Genomic DNA, 25714 nt, shown 5'->3' with positions numbered 1-25714 from the left:
CTCTATTAATGTAATATCTCATAAACAAATTTTTAAAGTCGAAAGGTTAATATCCCGGCAGGGAACTTTTTTTCCAAAAATTTCCTGAATCATTATATCACAGATGTCTTACTACAATTATACCAGGAATGAATGAATGGGTTTTTAGAGGAGGTAGGAAAATCAAGTGACCTCATGGCTATATTTCCTGATAAATTAATGAAAACCAACAATATCTTCCCTTTTTTATATTAATCATAACATGTATATTTGTATCACTTGTAATTCAAATACACGCCTATTTTCATCAAACACATTACTGAAGATAATCTTATGATTTTTTATCAATTAAGTTAACTTTTCAATTTTTCTCTTTTGGTACCATATTGTATACAATAAGAACTTGACATATATGTAGTATAATATGTACACTGTATTTCTAAACCATTCCTGTATTCAGAGATGTGTACACATAATAAAATACATGACAATGTTCTTGTACCTAAATTTACATGCAATAAATCACATTTTGGGCAGTTTTGTACAATTGTACAAACTACATATTGTACTATATTCAAGCCATTAAGTCCCCCCCCCCAGACCCTATAAGCCCCCCACCCCCCACCCCCCTTTTTTTTGAGGCCTCAATTTCACTTACCTTGACTTAAATACAGACTGAAACTATGAAAACTGAGTAGGGTTCTCTATTTGGCTTCTTTTGGAAATTTATTAATATCTTACTATGTGCAGTGATTTAGTGTTTGGTATTAAGGGCCCTAGCCCTTGGTTCTATCAACTAAGGATCGACCCTTTCATTTCTGGGCACCTATTGGGTTGAATATAGTTTATGTAAAATGTAAATGCATCCTTCTGATATCATTACAAGTCAAGATAGTGTCTAGAAATGTGAACACATAAATACATTGAGTGTCTAGAAAGATGAACACATAAATACATTGGAATGTCAGTTCAGTGCTGGTAGAGAAAAGGGTACTCAAGTACCAAGGAAGTGTCCTCAGAATCCTGAACCTCGCTGCTGTCTGGAGAGATCCAGAATAAGCATTTACATCAGGTCTTATTTACAGTGATCTGTTAAAAGTTGGGTCAGACAAGGGAAACTTGTACCTCCAGTATAGACTGCAGGTCATGGTCAGTCTCCCACTTATACCTCCAGTGTAGACTGCAGGCCCTGGTCAGTCTGAGGATTCAGCATGGCCTGTTTCTATTACAGGAGCTGACCAGTCAGTGCCCATGGTCAGCCTTACATACATGTGGGATATGTCAGTACATGTACTACCATTCAGCCTGTTGATAACAGATCATGGGTAAAGCTAGGTGTGTACCACACACAACCACTTATGTAAATACATCCCTAATTTATTAATACAACATAATTTTGTTGATCAAGCAGAAGCCATTATCACCCTCTGATCAGCAGCAAGGAATATAACATGGTGGCTCTGAGAAATAGGTCTAGCAACCTCTATCATTATAGTCTTTGGGAATGTGGAGTCTACCAGACACCTCTTGTTGCATTGAAGAAGAATATTGGGAAGTGTATTAGGCAATATCAGGTCACATGTCTAATGGGTTTCCAACATATTCTGATTTCCTCCTGTGGTAAATCCCTTCAATTCTGACAAACAATCACGATAACTTAGATAAAGCTGAAATTTGAATCATATTGTTGGAATGTTCTGACCAGGAAGAGCTACAATTAATATGTACTATAACAGTTATTGCTTAAGTTAGTGCTTGTGTACTAAGAAACTTTCTCATCTCTTAATTGTTTTCAAATAAAGCACAGCTTTAAGGCCACACCAATTTGAAAAATAGTTCGTCAGGAATTCCCACTCCTAAAAATGAAACTTCAGAAAATTTATTTAAAAAAACAATTCTGCTCCTGATTCCTGAGTTCCGGATTTTGAGGAACAAATTCCGTTTTTTTAATATTATTTTCTCCCTTTGTACTCTGTTGTGTTGTTTAGACACCACATATTTTGGTCGCACAAACGCTTTAATCACTTGGATAACGAAAGAACTCGCTGCTCCAATTCCTGAAGAAATATTTTTCCAATTGGTGTGGCCTAAGTACACATACAGCTAGACTAGCTATAGGCAATCAGGCTCTTAAGTTGGATAAGATTTTCTCAGAAAAATTCTAAATTTCTTACCCTAGATAATCTTCCCTTAGATTGAAGAATCAGACATGTCGCAAGATGATCAAACCAAATTCTAGTCAGATTTACCGTAGCCTGATGTCACTGTAGGCAGCCTATCAGTATGTATTAAGTTGTCCATATTATAGATCTGTAGTCAGTCCTACCTGACAAGAGGTATACAAACAGTACACCAATCTGTCAGCATTGATAAGGAAGGTAGAATTCTGTACAGATAATGGCCCTGACTTTGACTGGTAGTTCTGGCACCTAGTGTGTAATATCAGATCAATTAGGCCCTGATCAACTGTTCCAGCCATCATCTTATCATATCTATACAGCGATCACTCAGTACTTGTAATACAGCATCACTCAGTACTTGTAGTGCAACACTGTCTATCTCACATATACCTTTTGTTAATAAGTACATGTATCTTCTATGTAGAATTACCAAATTACTTGAGATATGATCTGGAAATAGGCCAAAGTCATTTATAATGCTGAAACCAACATCGAATTGATGATATATAAAATATAGGATTTACACAAGTTAGGTTTTATACATCTTTTTCTCATGATCACCTTAAACTTTAAACTTTTTATATCTTCATACCTACAAGACCATATGTGTATACAAAAGGTCATTTACTTGGAGAAACTTTTTTATACAGCAGCCAAATGTATATTTATACCAGATTAAATGTACTTTGATCATGTCACAGTAAGCTATAGTCAGGAACCTGCCATAAACTTAAAACAAGTTATTCAAATGTTCAGATTTCTCAAATAAGATAAACAGTACAGCAATTAGTGAAAGTAATTGATGAAAATCAGTATTTATTTTTAACATCAGACAATAACAGATGCCTAGTGATTCAGCCTGCCAAACACCATCCCCAATGTTAGGAGTACATGGAATCAATAATTTAGTACTCCCTAGTCTAGCTATGGTTTCATCAAAACAAAATGTGTCATCCAAACATGGAGAGTTCCAGTCTTATCCCAGACTGTCGTTATAGGTGTGGGACAGGTGAGAAAGTACACACTCAGCATGTGGTATAGGCAGGTGTGTGCATATAGGTGTATATCTGGGCAACAACTTCACTAGGGACGCCAGCTGGTTAAACTCTGAACATTGACAAATAACGATCAGGATAAGTAAATTATATTTAGTATTTCTATACTAAGAAATTGGGACAGCTAATGGATTTATAGAACACTGATAAATAGTTGTCTAACTAAAATTGGAAGCTTATTCAATTATTGTTCGATTGCCAAAGCTTAAACATTTCAAGAATTTTTCCCATTGTTATATTTTCTAACAAATGAAATTCAAAACAACCATATTTCAGATAATTGTGCATTGAAAAACAGCCAAAACTAAGTGAAGCGAACTAGAATTATTCATGGGTATGCCCTTATATTATCATACCCGAAAGCTACCTAAAAATGTACCCGAGAAAGCTACCTAAAACATACCCGAAAGCTACCTAAAACATACCCAGAGAAACCCGAGATCTACCTAAAACATACCCGAAAATACAAAGTACCTAAAACATACCCAAAGCTATAAAATATACCTAGAAAACATACCCTGAAACATACAAAAATACCTAAAACATACCCGAAAGCTACCTAAAACATACCCGAAAGCTACCTAAAAGGTACCCGAGAGCTACCTAAAACATACCCGAAAGCTACCTAAAACATACCCGAAAGCTACCTAAAATGTACCCGAAAGCTACCTAAAACATACCCGAAAGCTACCTAAAACATACCCGAAAGCTACCTAAAAGGTACCCGAGAGCTACCTAAAAACATACCCGAAAGCTACCTAAAATGTACCCGAAAGCTACCTAAAACATAAAAGCTACCTAAAAGGTACCCGAGAGCTACCTAAAATATACCCGAAAGCTACCTAAAATGTACCCGAAAGCTACCTAAAACATACCCCGAAAGCTACCTAAAACATACCCGAAAGCTACCTAAAAGGTACCCGAGAGCTACCTAAAACATACCCGAAAGCTACCTAAAACGTACCCGAAAGCTACCTAAAACATGTCCCATGTTTTTTAACATGAGCTCACAACTCATTAAAAACATGATATAGAAATATGAAAATAAAAAACATTTAAAAAGTTTATTGTAATTTTAAAAATTGCTTTTTTTAACAAAACAAATCTGATCAATTGCAAGTCACAAAAATAATCAACATATTAATATTATTGATAGTTGAATACATCATTCAAGATACATAGTCACTGTTCGATGCAGTAATTTTCAAAAGCTTTACTATCCATGTCCTTTTAGCATTTTCACATCAATTAATCCATCATAAGACACTGGATGTGGCGATGTAATCTTAGGGAAAGGGTACAGCGTTTCCATGTCGATTGCAGCTGATGAATATATATCTCTTCACAATGTGGACGGATTTGCACAGGATAATGTTGTTCTGGTGATTCTTGTTGGAGTTTACTGAAAGAATAATGGTAATATTAAAGCATGCAGGAATCCAAAAGATCTAAACACCAGTAGTTATCGAAATATGTAATCAGTAATGCAATTTAACACTGAAACAGTTTTTGAAAGATTTGATGAATGGTTTACACCATCTAAACAACGGCATTCTAGATATGCAAACATTCAGAAGGAGTTAACAAGAGTTAACACAATATGAAGCAAGGCCACTTTACATACATTGGATGCAGACATATTGAAATTTCCGTCCTATAATTAGTCCATTCAAGACGCTTTATTATAATAATGTCTTTTAACATGTGATTTTTACATCCCAACTCTAGGGAAACAATTGCTTAACATTTTGCATTCTTCAGTGCCAACAAAGAATTCGTCTCATGTGTCATGACGACTAACATCGCCACACTACTCGCAGTCCATTAATAAAAGTCCCTACTGTAAAATTTGTTTGACTAATTCTTAGTTGTATTTGTATAGTCATCAAGGTCTAACAATGCTTAGGTCTTGATAAGCCCACCCAGATATAAAACCAGAAGTTTCCAGGTGAATTGAAGTATAGGTATATGAGCTCTCAGTAATATCTCTGGCCATCCTAGATTTCCAGGGGTTCAACGATTCACTTATAAATTCTCTTTTACACCACTGGGAATATGTCATAGCGAAACTGAAGGCTCTGTGTATGGACATCAGATGAGAAGATAGTTTGGTCCTTTGATATAACATACACAAAAGACCTCTCATCTGAACTGTACATTGCATGGTTTGGAAGTTGAGCATACATAAAATCTGTAGATCTGCTATGCTCAAGGCCTGGGACTTGGGTCTACGTTTTCTTTCTTGCAATGCCACTTCAGGTTTTGCTAGGATATATTCCAGCGAATCAAGTTTTTATGTGAATCACGCTTAACTCTCACAGGCGCTTCTGCAGAAGGTCTTCATTTTAAATTTGAGGAATGTGAAATAGTTTTCGAAACACACGAAAACATTACCTAATATAGAATTAATATTATTACACACAAAAGGATTATTGTAGGTGTTTTATTTACATTCCTTTCCCCTCATATTTAACTAGTTAAATACCATTAACGCTCACATTTTGATTTCACATTCTAGCACTGGAATAAATAAAGCTAAACATGAAGTTTACCCTACTTGTACATTGAAATTAATTTCTTCTTTTCAATAAAGAATTAGATATCATTACCAGCCACTAATTTATATAATCTTGTGTCTGTGTATATGCTCAGGGGAGGAGTCATTTTCCATTTTCCTAACTCGAGTGCACATAGAGTATTACTGATGAAGAAGATATAAAAAAAACTGGAATGAAGGATAGGGACCAATGTATAACTATATATTCGCTCTCAGAATTACTGTAATTATGGTATTGTGGTTCTCAATTAGATTTATATCTATGTCCACATTTATATTTTAACGTTCATCTAAGATTTGTTGAATAAATTGTTTTTAGTTGCTTATGCAAACAAACACCTTGACTAATTACACAATTCCATGTCCATCTTTCACTCGAGCTTTATTGTACCATTGAAAGTGGTCTGATCTGGTGCAATTTCGCCAATAATCTCGGTCTAACTTGTGATTGTTTTTCTTCTTTCCTCACCTCAGGGCCCTTTCTGTTATTCCTGGAAAAACAATAATATATGAATCATTACACAGTTAATTGGAGCATCATATATACATCAAGAAGTATATTTACACCAAGATAAAATACTAAATCATTAGATAACCATAAATATGAAATATACTGTATATAAAATTCCAACAACATATAAACAATTAAATTCTAATTTCATATTTATGCTACAAAATTGAAGTTAAAAGTATATTTCTTATCTAACTTTTCTATAGGCTTGATTTCTTTATTCTATAAAGACTATGTATCAATTTAAAATACATTTCAACATATTTTTATATGAATTATAATTTTAATTAATCAATAATGCAGCTCAAATATACCAATGCAAAATTTGGACCTCTACTAATTTGCTTTGTATTTCAATATATTCCATACATATTTTGTAACTGCTTTCATCATCAAAGTTTTGTCCAGCTTTCAGTTTAACAGAATATTAAGGAACCACTTATCTATCGGGCATTCTCTTTCTTTTCAATTTACGGTGACGGATTATTGAATGAGTCACTACTATTCTTGTCTGCACAGCATGAAGGACAACGCATTCCAGACTATATATTTATATTACAAGTTACATTTTTTAATTCAATAATAGTATATGGGTGTGCAAAACCATCACAGAAACTTAAATTACCAAAAACCAATTATTAAGATCACATTTTTTGAGCCAAATGAACAAATAGACAGTAGGCCTACATTATTTTATTCTCACACCGTTGAATTCAAAATATAGTAATTAATTATTACAACAATCTAAAATCGTTTTCACTCATAACTCATCTAAACATTTTGTCAAAATTATTGAATTAACATTGGTATACTCAATCTTAAGCCATGACTCTCAGTCAGTTATTACGACCTTATTTATTTACACAAAACATATAAATTTAGTTATCTGTCTGGTATTTTTCTCTAGTTTAAAATCTTGCTGCTTGTAACCAGGTATTTGTATGAGCTAACGCGGTAGTCGGTGAAATTTGAAAATACGGTTCAAAAGTATGATTCTGACATATTTAAAACTGCCCCGTGATTGATAGAATCAGAAAAATGTATGAAATAAACCCCCATCAAGATGATTTTCACTGTGGTATACAGGACTAAAAATCTTCGTTGGCTAGGACGGCAAAGGAGAGTCTGGGTTGTTTACATTTTCAAATACTTCCGTAAACACCTTCCTCTATTTTCCCCGCGAAAAGTCACGTGATTAACAAAGGGATTCCCCGGCCGGGATTCCCCTGTACATCATAAACAAATCCTTGTCTCCGTGAGACTTTCGGCAAATATTTCAACTGGTGAAGTTGTTAATTGATTTAATTGTATAACTGAAGGGTTTCTGGTGTTATTCTAGTAGAAAGATAATTTAATCAGCGACAGCGTATTTACTACAACGGTGTTTACTGTTGGTTTCCGGCATGCAGACTATGCCTCAGTCAGTCAGTGAAGCTTTCAGCACAAATATTTCGACCAATTTTGATGTTGATGATTGATGAAAGTAAATAAATAAAGTATTCCTGGTATTATTATAATGGAAAGAATATTTACTCACAAGTATCAGTCTGACTAGCTATTTACGACAAAATTGTTTACTGTATACATATCGGTTTACGGCATGCAGCTTGGAGAACATGTTCACTACACGTGTGTTTTATCACTAATTTGAACGATAATTTCCATACCTATAAAGTAGAGTGTTTGTTTAATCCAAGCTGGATAATGGGCCCCAGACCCCTTTTAATGGAATGTATGGATAGTTGTTTAATTGTATGTAAATTTAAAGGATTTATTTTGCATGTACATCGATCTCAATCTGGATTTCAACACACCAATATTACAGGTATTTTGACGTAAATCTATTCTGAAAGTCATCAAAATTATTTCATAATGTTCTAAACATGGTTTTATTACATCCTGTAACATGTGAAACAATTTTAAAATTGGCCATGTTTGGGAAGATTTAAGTTAATGCCAATGCAGGTGTGAAAATTTACATGTTTTAGAAATGCCCTGTGATTTTGATTACCGTCATAAACCAAGCATATTTGTTTCTTATATATTTTCAAATAACTGTGATTAAATGATGAACAGAAGATTATACAAATGTTGAAAAGGAAAAATAATGAATTTATAGTATTATTGTTTATAAATAATTATTATATATTTGAAGATAATTAAACGAAAATTTCTGAGGAAATTTGACACATCCAATTGCAAGACTACATGTAATTTAATGCACAGAAAACACAGGAAAGAAGTACATTTGAGAATGTAGAATATATCCAAGTCTTAATATGTACATCAATCAATTTATCATAGTCACATATTACTCCATCCTAACATATTTCAGATACTTGGACCTGTTGTGGAAAAATCCTAAGTCAAAAATAGGTACATTTTAGGTACTTTGTAACATTCAGAAATGAAGTCAATATGAGGCACATTTTAGGTAGTCTAAAAAAACTAAGTTGAAACTAGGTACATTATAGGTATTTCTAAAATATTCAAAGTCCACCATAGGCACATTTTAGGTACTTTGAGAATTTCAGAGTCCAAATTGGGTATGTTTTAGGTACTTTGAGAATTTCAAAGTCCAAATTGGGTTATGTTTTAGGTACTTTGAGAATTTCAAAGTCCAAATCGGGTACATTTTAGGTATATCTCAAAAACCATAGGTATCTTTTAGGTATACCTAAAACGTACCTATTCTGATAGGTACTTTTTAGGTAGCCTTTAGGTACACTTTAGGTATACCTCAAAGTACCTATTTTTCCCCTGGGTAGAATTATTCATGGGTATGCCCTTATATTATCATCTGTGGTATAATGCCAGTTACTAGCTTGTAAAAACACTGCCTGCCAATTTTTTACATTGATATTGATTATGTGGAAATAGAACTGATAGAAAAGATAATGATTTTGCACCTACATGTGTACATGCTCTAGCCTAGGTACATCGACCAGACAGGTATATTATGAACCATGTACAAACTTAGGCAGACCGGGAACTGTAGTTTTCAATCTCAACGCTTTTAATTCATATATACTCAAGGGCTGCTGTACAATATATATCTATTGTGAGTACCTGGTGTATATATTCATACCACATGTTGGACATACTAGATACAAAGTTATGTGTATATATATATAAAGACTTTATATTTATACTTTGATGTCCTTTTACCGGACATTATATTAATTGTGTGTGATAAATTGACCTACTCTATAGCAGTACATAATTCACCAATCTTAAATGAGCATGTGTTGTAATCAATAAGGAAATTAGATTCGGTTCTTTACCACAAGGAACCTGTGTCAGCTGAGTCAACGAGGATGTGTCCTTATGTTCGTCTCTCGTCTCTCTCTCGATCAGGTTACCGTGCCAGCATCCAAGTCCTATCTATTTCCTCTTGTTTTTATATTGGTATATTGTGTGCACGATTTCACCACCACCACGGCGGAGCTGGCCCTTATCAAGTGCCGAGCCTTTGATGTTCATCACAATAATGCTTGTTATCAGTCGCGATCACAGGACACGACGTCATCGATGTCATAATCAGCGTGATTATACTTATGTGATATAAGTGTCAAATACATCTGTTACATTCGCAAGAGGATGGATTATTATATTTTTAACAAACAAGGTAGGTAACAGTTTGATTTCTTACTTAACGTTTTTATAGACAGCTTATGTGGTGCATTTAGATCAAAAAGTTTCAAAACAAAATGCTGGAATGCTAAGACAGGGAATCCCATTAGTCTGTGTAACCTGTCCATTACGACCACCCAAGGGTCAAGGTAAAATGTCTTTATATATATAATTATATCCAGGTGGTCTTTATACACTGACCAGATAGTGTTGATTTGACCATTTGTGACACCTAGGAAGTGGTCTTATTAAGCAGGTGGTCTTTATAGAAAGGCGACTGATTTTACTTACATGTATACCATCTTTCCTTTGTTTTCAACACAGCATATGACACTCAATCAAAATAAAATGTATCCTGTTTTTATGTGTAATATTGCTGAATTGACAATATACAGATACCATTCCTATATATATAGTCTGTATACAAATTCAGCATGTTGAATAATCATTGAAGCAGAAGTTATATCTTTATTTAAATATTTTATGCATTATTGAATATTTACACAAATGAGTTGATGAAACATTTATAAATGTATGTAAACTTTACATATTTGCATTGTGGATGATATACATTGTAAATCCTTTTAAAACTATGATCATGTTACTATATATAGTGCCATGTAAAGACAGTACTCTGTATTTGCAAATTACAGGGTTATCTGCTCTTAAATTTAGGAATTAGTTGTGACGCCATGTGATTTGCAGCGAAACATCATAATTCTAAGAGAAAATGATACGTTTTGTCCACAAAATAATGAGACCATGATCACAATGGATATCTACCCACGAAGGCCATAACTCTGTTATATTCATAAAGACAAAATAGCCTGTCAAAACCAGTCGACCCTTAAATTGTCTAATCAGGATCCATGTAAGTCTATATGGTGTAATTCTATGGAAGTATTTTCATAATTTATTTGAATTAGAACCTGTATAATCCAGAGACTGTCTATGCAGGTCTGTTTGACATCCACTGATGGAAGTGTCACATTACTAAGGTTTCAATGAGAATGTTGATTCCACTGTTGATTTAATGTTTTATAGCACACATTACTATGTTTTCAAGTATCACTGTATTTCATATCTATACTTATGAACATTGATTGCATATAAATGTACAGTCAAACCTGTCTATAAAGACCACCCAAGGATGATCTCTATAGCTAAGTGGTCTTTATACACAGGTTTGACTGTACATAATGTTTATTTGAAGATAATGATATATGGTTTTGGTTAAATACATGTCAATTTGAAGATGATGGGGTGAGGGAAGGGTGGGGTGGTACAGGGGGATGTTTAAAACAAATACTTTTTCGTGTACATCAAAATATGATAATAAGACAATGCAGCTTGTATTGATTAATCTGACCTACTTCTGTGTGTCCAGGAAAAAGGAAATGATTTTATAAAAATACCCTATTTACCAGGTATATATACTTCATCTCCATTGATTTTTTTCTGCTATATCATGTCACTGATGGCGGAGTTCTATAGTACATCAACAGACATACTGTATGTAAACAATCACTTTACTGACACAACAACATTTTTTTTTTCTTTTCAGAATTAAACTTTTTGACTACCCTTAATGATATTGTATCACCTAGTAGTACGTAATAAACTACTTTTAGATTTTACAAAATTTATTGAATTGACAAAAGGATTACACATCTTATCATTGTCTATATCATTGCCTATACCTGTATCATCGTCAAGATATCTTTGCCTATATCATTGCCTATACCAAGATCATTGCCTATACCTATGTCTATACCTAGATCATTACCTATACCAATATCATTGTTAAGATATCTTTGCCTATATCATTGCCTATACCATTGCAAAAATCTTTGCCCTAATAGATAAAGCACTAGATAAATACACTGCCTCTCACTGGCAAACCTACAATTGTTAATCATAACTTAATCACCTGCCATGACCAGGTTAACGTGATAATATTACATTATCAGTTCCACTGGACATTCTGAACATTAAAATCAATTGTTACCCGCGATTTCAAATGTCAATATTAAATTACTGAGACCTATTTATGACTTCTGAATGTGGGTTAATAGTTCTAGTTTAACCATTACAATTTGTACCTCAAAAGCTCATTTTGCAGACACTTGTCCCATTTTCACTTGTGGTAAAATTGCTTTGACCATCTATACATGTGAATAATTTAGTAGTGACCTACCAGGAATAACAGTTCACAGAAACGTCTCGTTTACAGTGTCGAAACTAATGTCCCCCTGACCTGTGACAAATTACTATGACCAAATTAACTGATAGTTACCTAGTTCTCCTTGCTGGACATCAAATCTGCTAGCACCTTGTGCGTCAATGAATTGTGGGTTGTCACAAATTTCCTGAAATTACAAAGTAAAAAAAATTAAGAAAATTCTACAACATTACAGCATATATATATAGGTAATTGTTCATGTTTACACTAGTTAGGATCAAAGTTTGCATGTTGTTGAAATCTACCTAATGGTTTCAGTTGATGGGAGCTTTAATGGCTTGTCATCATCTACATTTCTACAATGATGATCAAGTGGATTGAGAGAAGACTAACATTGTATATACACATATATCATGTATCAGCCTTGTTATTACATCTGTCAGCTCTACCACTATAGATCTGTGACCTTTACCAAATCAAGGTCATTAATCATACAGTAATATGCACTTGATACATACCTGGTATGTACATAGTCAATTATCTATCAAACAAGTGTACAAAGCTATTTTAAGAGGCAATGATATTGATTCAATACAAAAAGTTATTAATAATTACATATTTTGTTTTTAACACTAAATGTGAGAATCATGTGTACTCCTCATCTAAAACGTATGTGCACTCCTTGATCTGTATTATGATGGAGCCAAATTATGGAAAGACATGTGATCCATGATGGACATGAACAGTATAATGATTACTGTATCTCAGGAAAGAGCAAGAGCCATCTCATCAGAACACTGTGACCTCTGGTTGGTAATATCATCAAGACCCTGTGATCTTTGACAGATATCAGTATCCTAATACCTCAATGTATGAAAGAACTGGTTTAATTTGCAGGATGTTATTTCATAAATACCCTATGATCCCTGACTGGTTTGTGTTATGTAGGAGATGGAATGCAGGGGTTTATATAGTGTAACCTGTGTAAGAGAGAAGGGCAACAGCAGTAATATATTGCCAGTACCCTGTGATCTCTGACTGAGGTAAGGGAGGCACCCATGTTAAATTGTGTTAAACTGTCAGTACCCTGTGTTCTCTGACTGAAGTTTATATCTTCAGTACCCTGTGGTCTAGGTGACTTAGTACTGCCTGGTATGTGCTAGAGGACCAGCCTCTATATATCCTGTAATATCTACAGTTCAAGTGTCTAGGTCTCACTGTCTTACAGATACACACAATGCTATCTCTACTGTCTTATCTGGTGTAAAAAACAACTGAGGGTTCAGTGATGAAAGGCTGACAATTATTATCAGAACCATCTGGCTGTGGAAACTGCTTCTTCTCTATGACTTATATAAATGTTCTCCCTAATTGTGTGTGTTCTGTGTTAGCTGTATGTGTATCGTTCATTTGTACATCTAACATAACTTCATGTTCATCAACAATCACATATTCCAACAATTTTTATAGCTATCTGTGTATATATATTCATGCATTATCATCTTGATAATTGGAGGCAATGTATTAAATCACTGACATTCACTTCAAACAAATTTTTTTTTTAAATTCATCAAATTTACATAAATAAATGTATATCTACATGTAGCTCCCCATGTTTGATATCGCTTTCCTTTTTTGTTTACATTAGCAGCATTACAGTGGGGGGGGGGGGGATTTAATCCTTAGAATAACTGAACAACATATACCCTGAGTAAACAAAATTAATACTGGAACATTTCCAATTTTTTTTTTTTTTTGGTATAATACACCTACACTTTTACACCCCAAATCATGGCCTCTGGAATGTGAAGCACATCTTATTGACAGTTGGCTTTGATGCTCCCTCAATAAGAATTTGTGAGGCTCCCCATGGGGTAAACTTAAGGAATGGTGCCAGCCAAACAAGGAAAAACTTGAGTGTCAGATCTAGTTACACTTCCAGTGCAGTGATGATCTGACTAGCCTAACTTATTGGGTAGTAAATTCACAGTGTGGGAACTAGTTACAGAGTAAACAACAGCCACTGTCTACTGCCCCCTACAACAGTCACTGTCTACTGCCCCCTACAACAGTCACTGTCTACTGCCCCCTACAACAGTCACTGTCTACTGCCCCCTACAACAGTCAATGTCTACTGACCCCTACAACAGTCATTGTCTACTGCCCCCTATAACAGTCATTGTCTACTGACCCCTACAACAGTCATTGTCTACTGCCCCCTACAACAGTCAATGTCTACTGCCCCCTACAACAGTCACTGTCTACTGTCCTCTACAACAACAGCCACTGTCTACTGCCCCCTACAACAGTCAATGTCTACTGCCCCCTACAACAGTCACTGTCTACTGTCCTCTACAACAGTCACTGTCTACTGCCCCCTACAACAGTCACTGTCTACTGCCCCCTACAACAGTCACTGTCTACTGCCCCCTACAACAGTCACTGTCTACTGCCCCCTACAACAGTCACCATCTACAATTCCCTACAACAGTCACTGTCTACTGCCCCCTACAAACAGTCACCATCTACTATTCCCTACAACAGTCACTGTCTACTGCCCCCTACAACATTCACCATCTACTATTCCCTACAACAGTCACTGTCTACTGCCCCCTACAACAGTCACTATCTACTGCCCCCTACAACAGTCACTGTCTACTGTCCTCTACAACAGTCACTGTCTACTATTCCCTACAACAGCCACTGTCTACTGCCCCCTACAACAGTCACTGTCTACTGTCCTCTACAACAGCACTGTCTACTGCCCCTACTGTCTACTGCCCCCTACAACAGTCAATGTCTACTGCCCCCTACAACAGTCACTGTCTACTGCCCCCTACAACAGTCACTGTCTACTCCCCCCTACAACAGTCACTATCTACTGTCCCCTACAACAGTCACTGTCTACTGCCCCCTACAACAGTCACCATCTACAATTCCCTACAACAGTCACTGTCTACTGCCCCCTACAACAGTCACCATCTACTATTCCCTACAACAGTCACTGTCTACTGCCCCCTACAACAGTCACCATCTACTATTCCCTACAACAGTCACTGTCTACTGCCCCCTACAACAGTCACTATCTACTGCCCCCTACAACAGTCACTGTCTACTGCCCCCTACAACAGTCACCATCTACTATTCCCTACAACAGTCACTGTCTACTGCCCCCTACAACATTCACCAACTACTATTCCCTACAACAGTCACTGTCTACTGCCCCCTACAACAGTCACTGTCTACTGCCCCCTACAACAGTCACTGTCTACTGCCCCCTACAACAGTCACTATCTACTATTCCCTACAACAGTCACTGTCTACTGCCCCCTACAACAGTCACTGTCTACTGCCCCCTACAACAGTCACTGTCTACTGTCCCCTACAACAGTCACTGTCTACTGCCCCCTACAACAGTCACTGTCTGTCTACTGCCCCCTACAACAGTCACTGTCTGTCTGCTGCCCCCTACAACAGTCACTGTCTACTGCCCCTACAACAGTCACTGTCTACTGCCCCCTACAACAGTCACTGTCTACTGCCCCCTACAACAGTCACCATCTACTATTCCCTACAACAGTCACTGTCTACTGCCCCCTACAACAGTCACCATCTACTATTCCCTACAACAGTCACTGTCTACTGCCCCCTACAACAGTCACTGTCTACTGCCCCCTACAACAGTCACTGTCTACTGCCCCCTACAACAGTCACTGTCTACTGCCCCCTACAACAGTCACTGTCTACTGCCCCCTACAACAGTCACCATCTACTATTCCCTACAACAGTCACTGTCTACTGCCCCCTACAACAGTCACCAACTACTATTCCCTACAACAGTCACTGTCTACTGCCCCCTACAACAGTCACTGTCTACTGCCCCCCAACAACAGTCACTGTCTACTGCCCCCTACAACAGTCACTATCTACAGTCACTGTCTACTGCCCCCTACAACAGTCACTATCTACTACAATAGTCACTGTCTACTGCCCCCTACAACAGTCACTGTCTGTCTACTGCCCCCTACAACAGTCACTGTCTACTGCCCTCTACAACAGTCACTGTCTACTGCCCCCTACAACAGTCACTGTCTACTGCCCCCTACAACAGTCACTGTCTACTGCCCCCTACAACAGTCACTGTCTGTCTACTGCCCCCTACAACAGTCACTGTCTACTGCCCCCTACAACAGTCACTGTCTACTGCCCCCTACAACAGTCACTGTCTACTGCCCCCTACAACAGTCACTGTCTACTGCCCCCTACATCAGTCACTGTCTACTGCCCCCTACAACAATCACTGTACTGCCCCCTACAACAGTCACTGTCTACTGTCCCCTACAACAGTCACTATCTACTATTCCCTACAACGGTCACTGTCTACTGCCCCCTACAACAGTCACCATCTACTATTCCCTACAACAGTCACTGTCTACTGCCCCCTACAACAGTCACCATCTACTATTCCCTACAACAGTCACTGTCTACTGCCCCCTACAACAGTCACCATCTACTATTCCCTACAACAGTCACTGTCTACTGCCCCCTACAACAGTCACTATCTACCTGTCCCCTACAACAGTCACTGTCTACTGCCCCCTACAACAGTCACCATCTACTATTCCCTACAACAGTCACTGTCTACTGTCCCCTACAACAGTCAATGTCTACTGACCCCTACATCAGTCACTGTCTACTGCCCCCTACAACAGTCACCATCTACTATTCCCTACAACAGTCACTGTCTACTGTCCCCTACAACAATCACTGTCTACTGCCCCCTACAACAGTCACTGTCTACTGTCCCCTACAACAGTCACTATCTACTATTCCCTACAACAGTCACTGTCTACTGCCCCCTACAACAGTCACCATCTACTATTTCCTACAACAGTCACTGTCTACTGCCCCCTACAACAGTCACCATCTACTATCTTCCCCTACAACAGTCACTGTCTACTGCCCCCTACAACAGTCACTATCTACTGTCCCCTACAACAGTCACTGTCTACTGCCCCCTACAACAGTCACCATCTACTATTCCCTACAACAGTCACTGTCTACTGCCCCCTACAACAGTCACTGTCTACTGCCCCCCAACAACAGTCACTGTCTACTGCCCCCTACAACAGTCACTATCTACAGTCACTGTCTACTGCCCCCTACAACAGTCACTATCTACTACAATAGTCACTGTCTACTGCCCCCTACAACAGTCACTGTCTACTGCCCCCCAACAACAGTCACTGTCTACTGCCCCCTACAACAGTCACTATCTACAGTCACTGTCTACTGCCCCCTACAACAGTCACTATCTACTACAATAGTCACTGTCTACTGCCCCCAACAACAGTCACTGTCTACTGCCCCTTACAACAATTTTAAATATGGTGACTATATAATTGGGTAAACTATGTGGGTTTTTTTTCATACATATATATGTAACCTCTACAAAAGCAATCCACATTTGTATTACTGCCAGACATTTAGAGTAATACACAGAACAGGGCAATGCTGATTACCTTTCATTTTATTCTTCATTAAACAAATGCACATCAATCACAGCACACAATTACCCAAATTTTGGCAATATGTTGGTATGATTTCTGCAAATTGCAGACAAAGGAAACATGTAACTTTGTTAGTGAGTGTACCCCTGTCCTAATAGTGTCAGAATGTCCTGACTATGCCATTGAAATATGGTATATATATCTAATCTTCCAACAGCTGATCATGACTCCTTATATAATTAGATGTTGGTATTACTTGATAGAACCCAAAAATAAACGGAAATCAAAAACGTCCTCTTCGACACATTAAGATGCAAAGTTAGTGTTGTAACATACTTTATATCCCTAATAGAAAATGTCATTTTAACTCACAAATCAAAGGAAGGCTACTTTCATTTCTATACCATACAGTTATCATTTTTATATTGCACCTATTGCAGAACATATTAAAAAATTAAACTACCAGTACTGTCTTACACTCCATTTAGATGAACAGACAAGACTGTGCTTACCAACACCATGCATGGTCCTGATGATGTCTTACTGTAGTTAGAAGATATATAATGAAATTACTACATGCTCAACTAAAGTTAAACTGTACTTAGAAACACATCTGTGAGCTGATCCTGACTGCATTCCACAAATCTGAGTATTGTACCATCAGTGTGAGATGAGGAACAGGAACTTTCTGAGGCCTTACACACAAACTGTGATAACCCTGTATCTAGCTTCCTCCAGATAAACTGAAGGTGGAACAGATCTAGATAGAAGACACAACTCTCTAAAATGTTCCTTATTAACCTAACAATTATTTGGTACAAGGACAAGCTGCCAAAACACAAGGAATGAATTGGAACTATAATAAGGTCTCTAATTATGTCAATCCGTGTTATTGTAGGAAACAAAAAAGTGGATCAGAAATACACACAAAGTAAGACACCTGGAGCCAGGGATATCGGACTGTACAACCATCTGTTTTTGTAAATGTCTATTGGTGAAATCTGCCCTCACATAGTGTATGTAAATATTTGTACCATGGATGATGAGATTACATGTGGAATGTTTCTCCAGTATTTAAGATAAATGTGCACTTTTAACACTGTACATGTGGGCCAGGTGCAGGTTGTCTATAATTGGTATGAGGAAGTAGTTTAGGTTTATATTGAACATGTGGAAGTTTTTACCTTCTGATGACAGACAGGTCAATTTCCTTGTGGTAGATTCTTTCCACCAACACCAACAATACACAATCAGGGTTTGCATTCATGCTGTCCCTATAAGGACCATGCTTTTTTCTGAAACTCCCTTCCAATTACATTTGGGGAACTCCATTTTATTTGAGAAGGACCCCCTTTACAGAATATCCAGTGCAAACCTGATAAAGTGTAGTGTCATAAATGTTTATGCATCTTTTCTAGCACTATAAAACACATATATATGTTAGTCAATCAGCGAGTCAGAGTTCACATAATTGTAAAACATAATGTCTTAACAATCAACATTTACTGTCATGATTACTGATTATTTACTGTTTGTGTAGTGATATCCTATATCCTAGTAGGCTATACGTAAGTATGTGTTATAATGAATACGTTGTGACAGACAGACCTAAACGAATACTCTGGTTGTCTAGTAACAATGACCATCCCTTCACTTTATCATACTAGATATATATCTGTATTTGTTTTAATATTAGGACATGTCTTTAAATAAGCAACTCTGTATTAAAAAGTGCAACTAAGAGAAGTAATGAAATAGTATTGAGATGTCTTAGCTCATTTATCACAAAGTAATCTAATTCTGTCCAACTGAAATGTGACGGCTAATTGATTTTGTTCTAGTCTGCTTAAATATCAGATATACAGTATACTGTGCTCAAGATTGATCTATGAGAATACAACAATTAATATTCTACAGTTAATACAACAGCATGTTTATATATAAATATGGGTGATACCAATGACCTTGATATTGGGACTAATAAAACATCATCAGCTTCAAATAATCCAGACATTTTATTATTACAAATAAAGACAATAACTATGTAGTGTTGTTAAACTGTCTTAACGACTATTCACAATAATTCATAGCTAATTCATATAATATGAATTATATGTAATTCAACTTTTAAAGATTCAAATGGTAATTTGTGAACTTACAATGTTTTACCTTGAGATAATGAAACACTAAATATACATGCTACATATATGATTCTACATGTATGACTAATGCATGACATCTTGCCCTAAACTTGAAGTTGATACTAGAGAAAAATAAAAGAAGTATTGTTAGGCGTGGTTAAGGAGTTCAAAGTGGTCAGCGATATGGTATAAAAGTGAAGTACAACAAGAGCCTACGTCAGAGGAAACCGCAATGTATTAGGTTGTTCATCCCATCAAACTAATGACAACAAAAAACAAGTTCAATTTGCATGTTCGAGGACAGCAAACAACTTGATATAATCATCAATATGGCATCATTTGTGTGAGTTTTTTAATTGCCTAGATATTTATGACTATTCACCATAAAAAATATCAAATTATCACAAATTGACTTTGAACTTCGCCACCCATGATTTCAACTACAAAACATCACTTTTAAAGTATAAACCATGTCAGAAAAGGGCTACACACTTCAGTGAAACCTGTCTTATCTGATCCCTGACATTTCCAACATTCTGTCATATCCAACACTGTACTAGTACTGTAGTGTTCTTGTGAACAACAATAGTCAACAACAATATCAAACTTTTCTGGCACCATGTCTAATCCGACCAAATTAAGAGATGTTTCCTCTTGGTGTTGGATTAGACAGGTGTCACTGTATATATACAAGGCATTATATAATTTTGGCTGTTTGACCAAATAAGACATTGTCAGTTGAACCTAGCTAGGACTAACACTATCTATATGTTAACCTACTCTACAACCCACATAATTATTTATATATGACCACTAACACAATAACTCAGCGCCTAGATGTCAGTAGATGATGAACAGTATGGGACCTCCTATCAATTACCCAATAACTTTAAATGTTTGATTCTGCTACATCAGTCTCATATTAGTAGTGATTACCTCTCCATACATATAAATCCAAAATACAAGAGCTCTAGATCTCTACATGAGCTCAAAGGGCAAGAAAGCAGGCCAGGGACCCCAGGAGTACACAGAGTTTGGATATACAATTATCTTAATGGCGAACAGAATTCATTATCTCACATGGCAACACTTGATTACCAAGGAAACCCTGGAACCCTCACAGCACCAAACAACTGCCCTATACTACAGGCAGGCTACAGCTCACATAGATGTTTGGGTTATGTCTATTGAGCAATATTGAAGACTTTCAAGAATATATATTATAAACAGGGTTTTTTTTTTGTTCATTTGAACATGTTGCTTTCCATTTAGTGATCCCATTAAAAAGACATTTTTCATCATCATCATTATTATAATTATAACTAATAACATCTTATTTTTCTGAAGTGACGGTTTACAGCAGTTTATCAAAATACAAAAAGTTTTGTTTTTACTCTTAAAGCATAGCTCTCTAGATTCCTTTGTGACAGCTGTACAGTATATTGAAGATTATCGTCAGATTCATTGGTATTTTTACAACCAACAATAATCATGAATTCAGTTGTAGAGTATATATTGCACAGGTGTTGAATGGCTGGTTACATGTAGAGCTTCAATCTACCAGGTACTTAATCGATCAGAACACAAACCGTGCATCTATATTCAAATATGGGAATATTCTTAGATCAGCAGTTTAAAAAAAAAAAGTTATTAGAAAATTGAAAAAAAATGTTTCTTAATCCTTAACTTTTTAAGCATGTAAGCGATTAATGTATGCAATAACGTCCTTTAACTATATATCCATATATTAAATTTGTGTTCTCAGAAGAAAATATTATCATTTTTTATCATTTCATATAGCTATTAGTAAAGTGCCATATCACTCAAGTTTACGTGAAGAGAATGTAAATGTAAAAAGGACATGGCCTTATATGGAAGTGATAATCAATGCACGTAACATGTCAGTAATATTAATACATCTCCAGTCTGTTCTATCCAAGGCTGAGACTGATATACTTTCCATAATAAAGACATTGTGTGTGTTGTCAATAGAGAGGTAGAATGACAGGTAAACATATATATCATACCGGTCAAAATGTTAACCTTTACGAGGCATGTGCCCGCCTGCTAGGTTGTAAACATTCACAGGTGAAAACATTACCTGTATAGTGGAATACATTCATAAACCACTCTACCGTGACCTCAGCCTTGTGGTTTAATTACCGCTGACACAGGGTAATGTACATAAAGATTGGTGATCTCCTACACACTATTATGCTGAACTAGACTTGTTTTTCCTGATAACAAAATAATCTGAGCTTTCAGAACAACAGGGAAAGTATTGCTGGAGAGCTAACCCACAGGCAAACCTACAATACAGGTAGAGTTGTGTAATTGTATATAGTAATACACCTATGCCCAGTACACCTGAATAACCCCACCCTAACACGTTTTGCCATTCAAGGCAAATTTGTATGTGTTCTTCTGAAATAAGAATACATTAGGCCTTATTTAGCATAAACCATAAATACTTGTTAATAATAATAAGCATATCTATTTATTTTGCACATCATATCATATACCGGTACAGATATCATTGGTGTCTTATACATGTATACAATCAGCCTGTTCCGTCTACTCACTCTAATTCACAAAAGCTATGTAAGAGTGAAGTTATTGGAAGTATTTCTGCAACTAGTGGGGCTCCAGAGGGGGTATACTTACTGTGGGACGTTTCCACTCAAATGGTCGACTTGGTTTTTTGCTGAAGAAAATGGATTCATCACAGGCTTCAAACTCTGGATCCTCAAACAGAATACCTTCTGCCAAACATTTGGCCTTAATTTCGTCATAATTCTGATTCAGTACACCTGCAAAAGGGTTTTTCTTCTCCTTACGACTGGCTCTGCCGGAAACGGCAGGTCTTTGGGAGCTGGCTCTACCACAGCCCCCAGCTCTGCCTCCTCCTATGTTAAATTTGTAATTACCCATTCCACCAAACCTGTTGCCGAAACCGATGTTGATGTCGGTCCCACCATTTTCACCAGAGCCAATATCCATCCCGGGACCATCGTCTCCATATCGGAAGGTCTTGGTCGTGGTCTGCACGGGGCCACCTCCAGACGAATAGCTGGTCGTGACAGTCCTGGTGCCACCACTTTTAAATCCGAACATGGTGAGGTTTTCCTGAAAAATAGCAGTGATAACCTGTACGTCCAAATGCAAATAGTGTCCGACCTGCGCCCTTTCAACTCTGTTCGCTACAGTTGACTGCAGAACACATAGGCCAATACGCAACAGCGATCGATGTTCACGGAGCTCGATTTATGTACAGACTTACTAATACACACCGCTGTGTATGCGTGCGTTCCGCGTCAAGCTGTAGACAGTGATGTTGCCAGGCCCTAGCTACGGCAGATCATCACAGATGTTCCTCTAATGATGACGAACCTACAAACTTACCTAAATGTACTGTGTAATTTCGCCGGCGTTTGCTGCCTGGTTTCACTTTTCCCCTCACTGCAAACCAAGCGAAACTTGCTTCCGGAAAGGCGATTCTAATAACTGGGGCGGAGAATCAGATGACAAAATGCCGGAACTGTCATAAATAATCTCAAGTTTAAAATAGCCTTATATAAATTATTTTTGAAGTAAAAATAAATTGATTTGGAAACCGATAGCGGTAAGTGAAAGGAGGGGAGACAGGAAAAAATTGGCGTGTAATCAAATTCAATAAAATGCAATAGACTACTAACAGTTACCCTCGCATTTTTTTTTTCAAATGGCAAGAGGTTATCAAGAAACGGCACTAAAGCAATGACTTGATAGAACTTGTAAAGCAACTTTTAGTTACCCCTTAGCTATTCAGCGATAACAAACAATCTTGGAGATTGTTAATGATTTTGAAATGCGACACATATGATCACCTATTCTCCAGTATTGCGGACACAATCTTTTTTAGCTGTCGTCATGCTGTAAATTAACTTTAGGTGTAAACAACATTTACCTTACAAGAACCAATAGGAGTACACGACATGCGTATCTAAATAGCAATATTTAATTACAGATTTTCTTACATTGAACTATTTAAATATTATTTCATACATGAATCAAAAAGTCCAATTTAGTGTTCTTGGTTTTACTAAGAATGCGACTGAACATTTAGTTTTCATATTCGATGATTTGAATATTTAGTTTCCATATTCGATGATTTGAATATTTAAATGGGCTGACATTTTTGCGGTAAAATCTGGAATTTATAGGAGTGCTCCTACGTGATTCGTCACGCGCTATATTAATTTAGCGGAATACAGACTATATCTTACCGCCCACGTTTTCACACGCGTACACACAGTGACACACGCACTGCTTGATTACATTCGTTATTACAACTTAATTATGGGTGTTATTTAGTATGGTGGATATGTGCCTTTCATGGTTGGATAAGAATTTGGGATTGTACTAGCGTGCAAGGTTTGTGTACAACTTTTATAATTAGATTTTTTAGATTTTCAGTATGTTATTTTGAAATGCATATTGCATTATGTTTATTTTTAGAAAATCGTTTTGGCTCACTATAGCCAGAGAACTGTTGGAACAAACAAAAAGCCTTAAATACAGAGTCGAGTTAGTACATGAATATAACATACAACGACGTCATATTCTTAGGGATTCTGTTTACACTCACAAAGCATGTAAATTAAGTACAATGCACGAGTAATATTTATGAAAATATGTATGTCAAAAATATAGCACGATAGTTTTAGACCAGACCAACGCTTGCCGATACATACAGTTATATAAATATTAACTGTGATGTCTTTTATATAATACACTGTACATCAGGATCCTTTATTTCCACCACAGGCGTCTGCTTCTGGTTTGATAAAAATCTAATAATAACCTATCATCAAGGACGTATACTTATAAATCCTTGCTATCATATAGTAGGGAAGGATATTTTATTTTTCCAAAACCAGATGCAGACGCCTGTGTTTCCACCAACATCGTCTTCCTTTTCTCTCCTTTATGAAAATTCGAGATCTCCTCAGTTTCGGTTTTTCACTGGTAGACATCAGCTCATATTTTTCTTAATCCTTGTGTGGTCCCTACCAATTTGTTGTAATGATTTGTTTTTGATAAAGTAAAGTAAAGCTAATAACAACATGTAAATGGATGCTCAGTTCACTTTCATCTAAATCTCCAGGGTAGTGAAATCTCCAGGGTAGTGAAATCTCCAGGGTAGTGATTTATATGCTCTACGATATGATGTACAATCTAAAGCTGAGAATCACATCATATTTTCTGTATTAATTAATAAATGTTCCTCTTATTGGATTTCGCATTAATAAAACTCAGAGCTGGCTAAGCAAATTAATGAAATTGATTTATCTATATAAAATTATTACTATCATGATTTGGATATCTCAACTTGGTTAGACATGTTTCAAAACGCTTTATGAATGTTAAAGGGTATTTTTGTTTGTAAACGAGTGTTAATATTATTAACTATAATAGTATTATCAGTCTCGTTATTTCTTCCGAAAGTACAAAGGATTCATCATAAACAGGATAAATTACATTAACAAATTAAATCATAACATGCTTAGCAAATTTCGTACAAATAGTGGATAAATATGTTACACGTGAATAGTTACATTTATAATTTATAGATATTTATATAAATTATGAATGTTATCAATGAAGCGAAAAACAAGCATGTTAAATCTCTTGGCTACACGCATTAATTTATATATTCTGTTTGTCTGCACATGATATTCTTATGTAGTATTACAAGAGTTAGCTCCCTTATTTTTAATCTTTATTCCATTGTGGTAATGGGAAGTAACTCGTGCAGACTTACACGAGATATTGCATTTTTTGGTGTGCTACGTTATCATTATTTCTAGCCCGGTAATATTTTTAAAAAGCTTTAAAACCGCAGATCGCTACTATTGTGATGTGGTTTCTGTAAACTGAATATCTTATTGTTGAAATGGTGTCCAATATTAAACATGTTACTGAAG

The 25714-nt window shown here is 36.4% G+C and overlaps 1 protein-coding gene and 1 long non-coding RNA gene across 15 annotated transcripts in view; one reads left to right on the top strand and one right to left on the bottom strand.

The window, feature by feature from the left end:
- The window catches only part of LOC138319052 (calpain-B-like), a 57090-nt gene extending 33792 nt beyond the window's left edge, over positions 1-23298 (bottom strand). For 12 of the 14 annotated variants that reach the window (XM_069261941.1, XM_069261943.1, XM_069261944.1 and 9 more), the window contains exons 1-3: positions 23151-23298; positions 22413-22874; positions 12212-12284 (exon numbers count right to left, since the gene is read on the bottom strand). In XM_069261941.1, coding sequence (XP_069118042.1) covers positions 12212-12284; positions 22413-22862 — 523 coding nt within the window. In that variant the 5' untranslated portion in view covers positions 22863-22874; positions 23151-23298. Of the gene's footprint in view, positions 1-9566; positions 9706-12211; positions 12285-22412; positions 22875-23028; positions 23131-23150 lie in introns of those variants that run through there. The other 2 variants (XM_069261942.1, XM_069261955.1) reach the window with 2 other exon arrangements.
- The window catches only part of LOC138319054 (uncharacterized), a 77276-nt gene continuing 61332 nt past the window's right edge, over positions 9771-25714 (top strand). Inside the window, exon 1 of the long non-coding RNA XR_011207945.1 lies at positions 9771-9910. This is a non-coding gene — a long non-coding RNA (uncharacterized lncRNA). The remainder of the gene's footprint in view (positions 9911-25714) is intronic.

This window comes from Argopecten irradians, chromosome 3, assembly GCF_041381155.1.
Source record: "Argopecten irradians isolate NY chromosome 3, Ai_NY, whole genome shotgun sequence".
Lineage (NCBI taxonomy): Eukaryota > Metazoa > Mollusca > Bivalvia > Pectinida > Pectinidae > Argopecten > Argopecten irradians.
The sequence above is the reverse complement of the archived record's forward strand: the minus strand, read 5'-3'. Positions and strand labels throughout refer to the sequence as shown.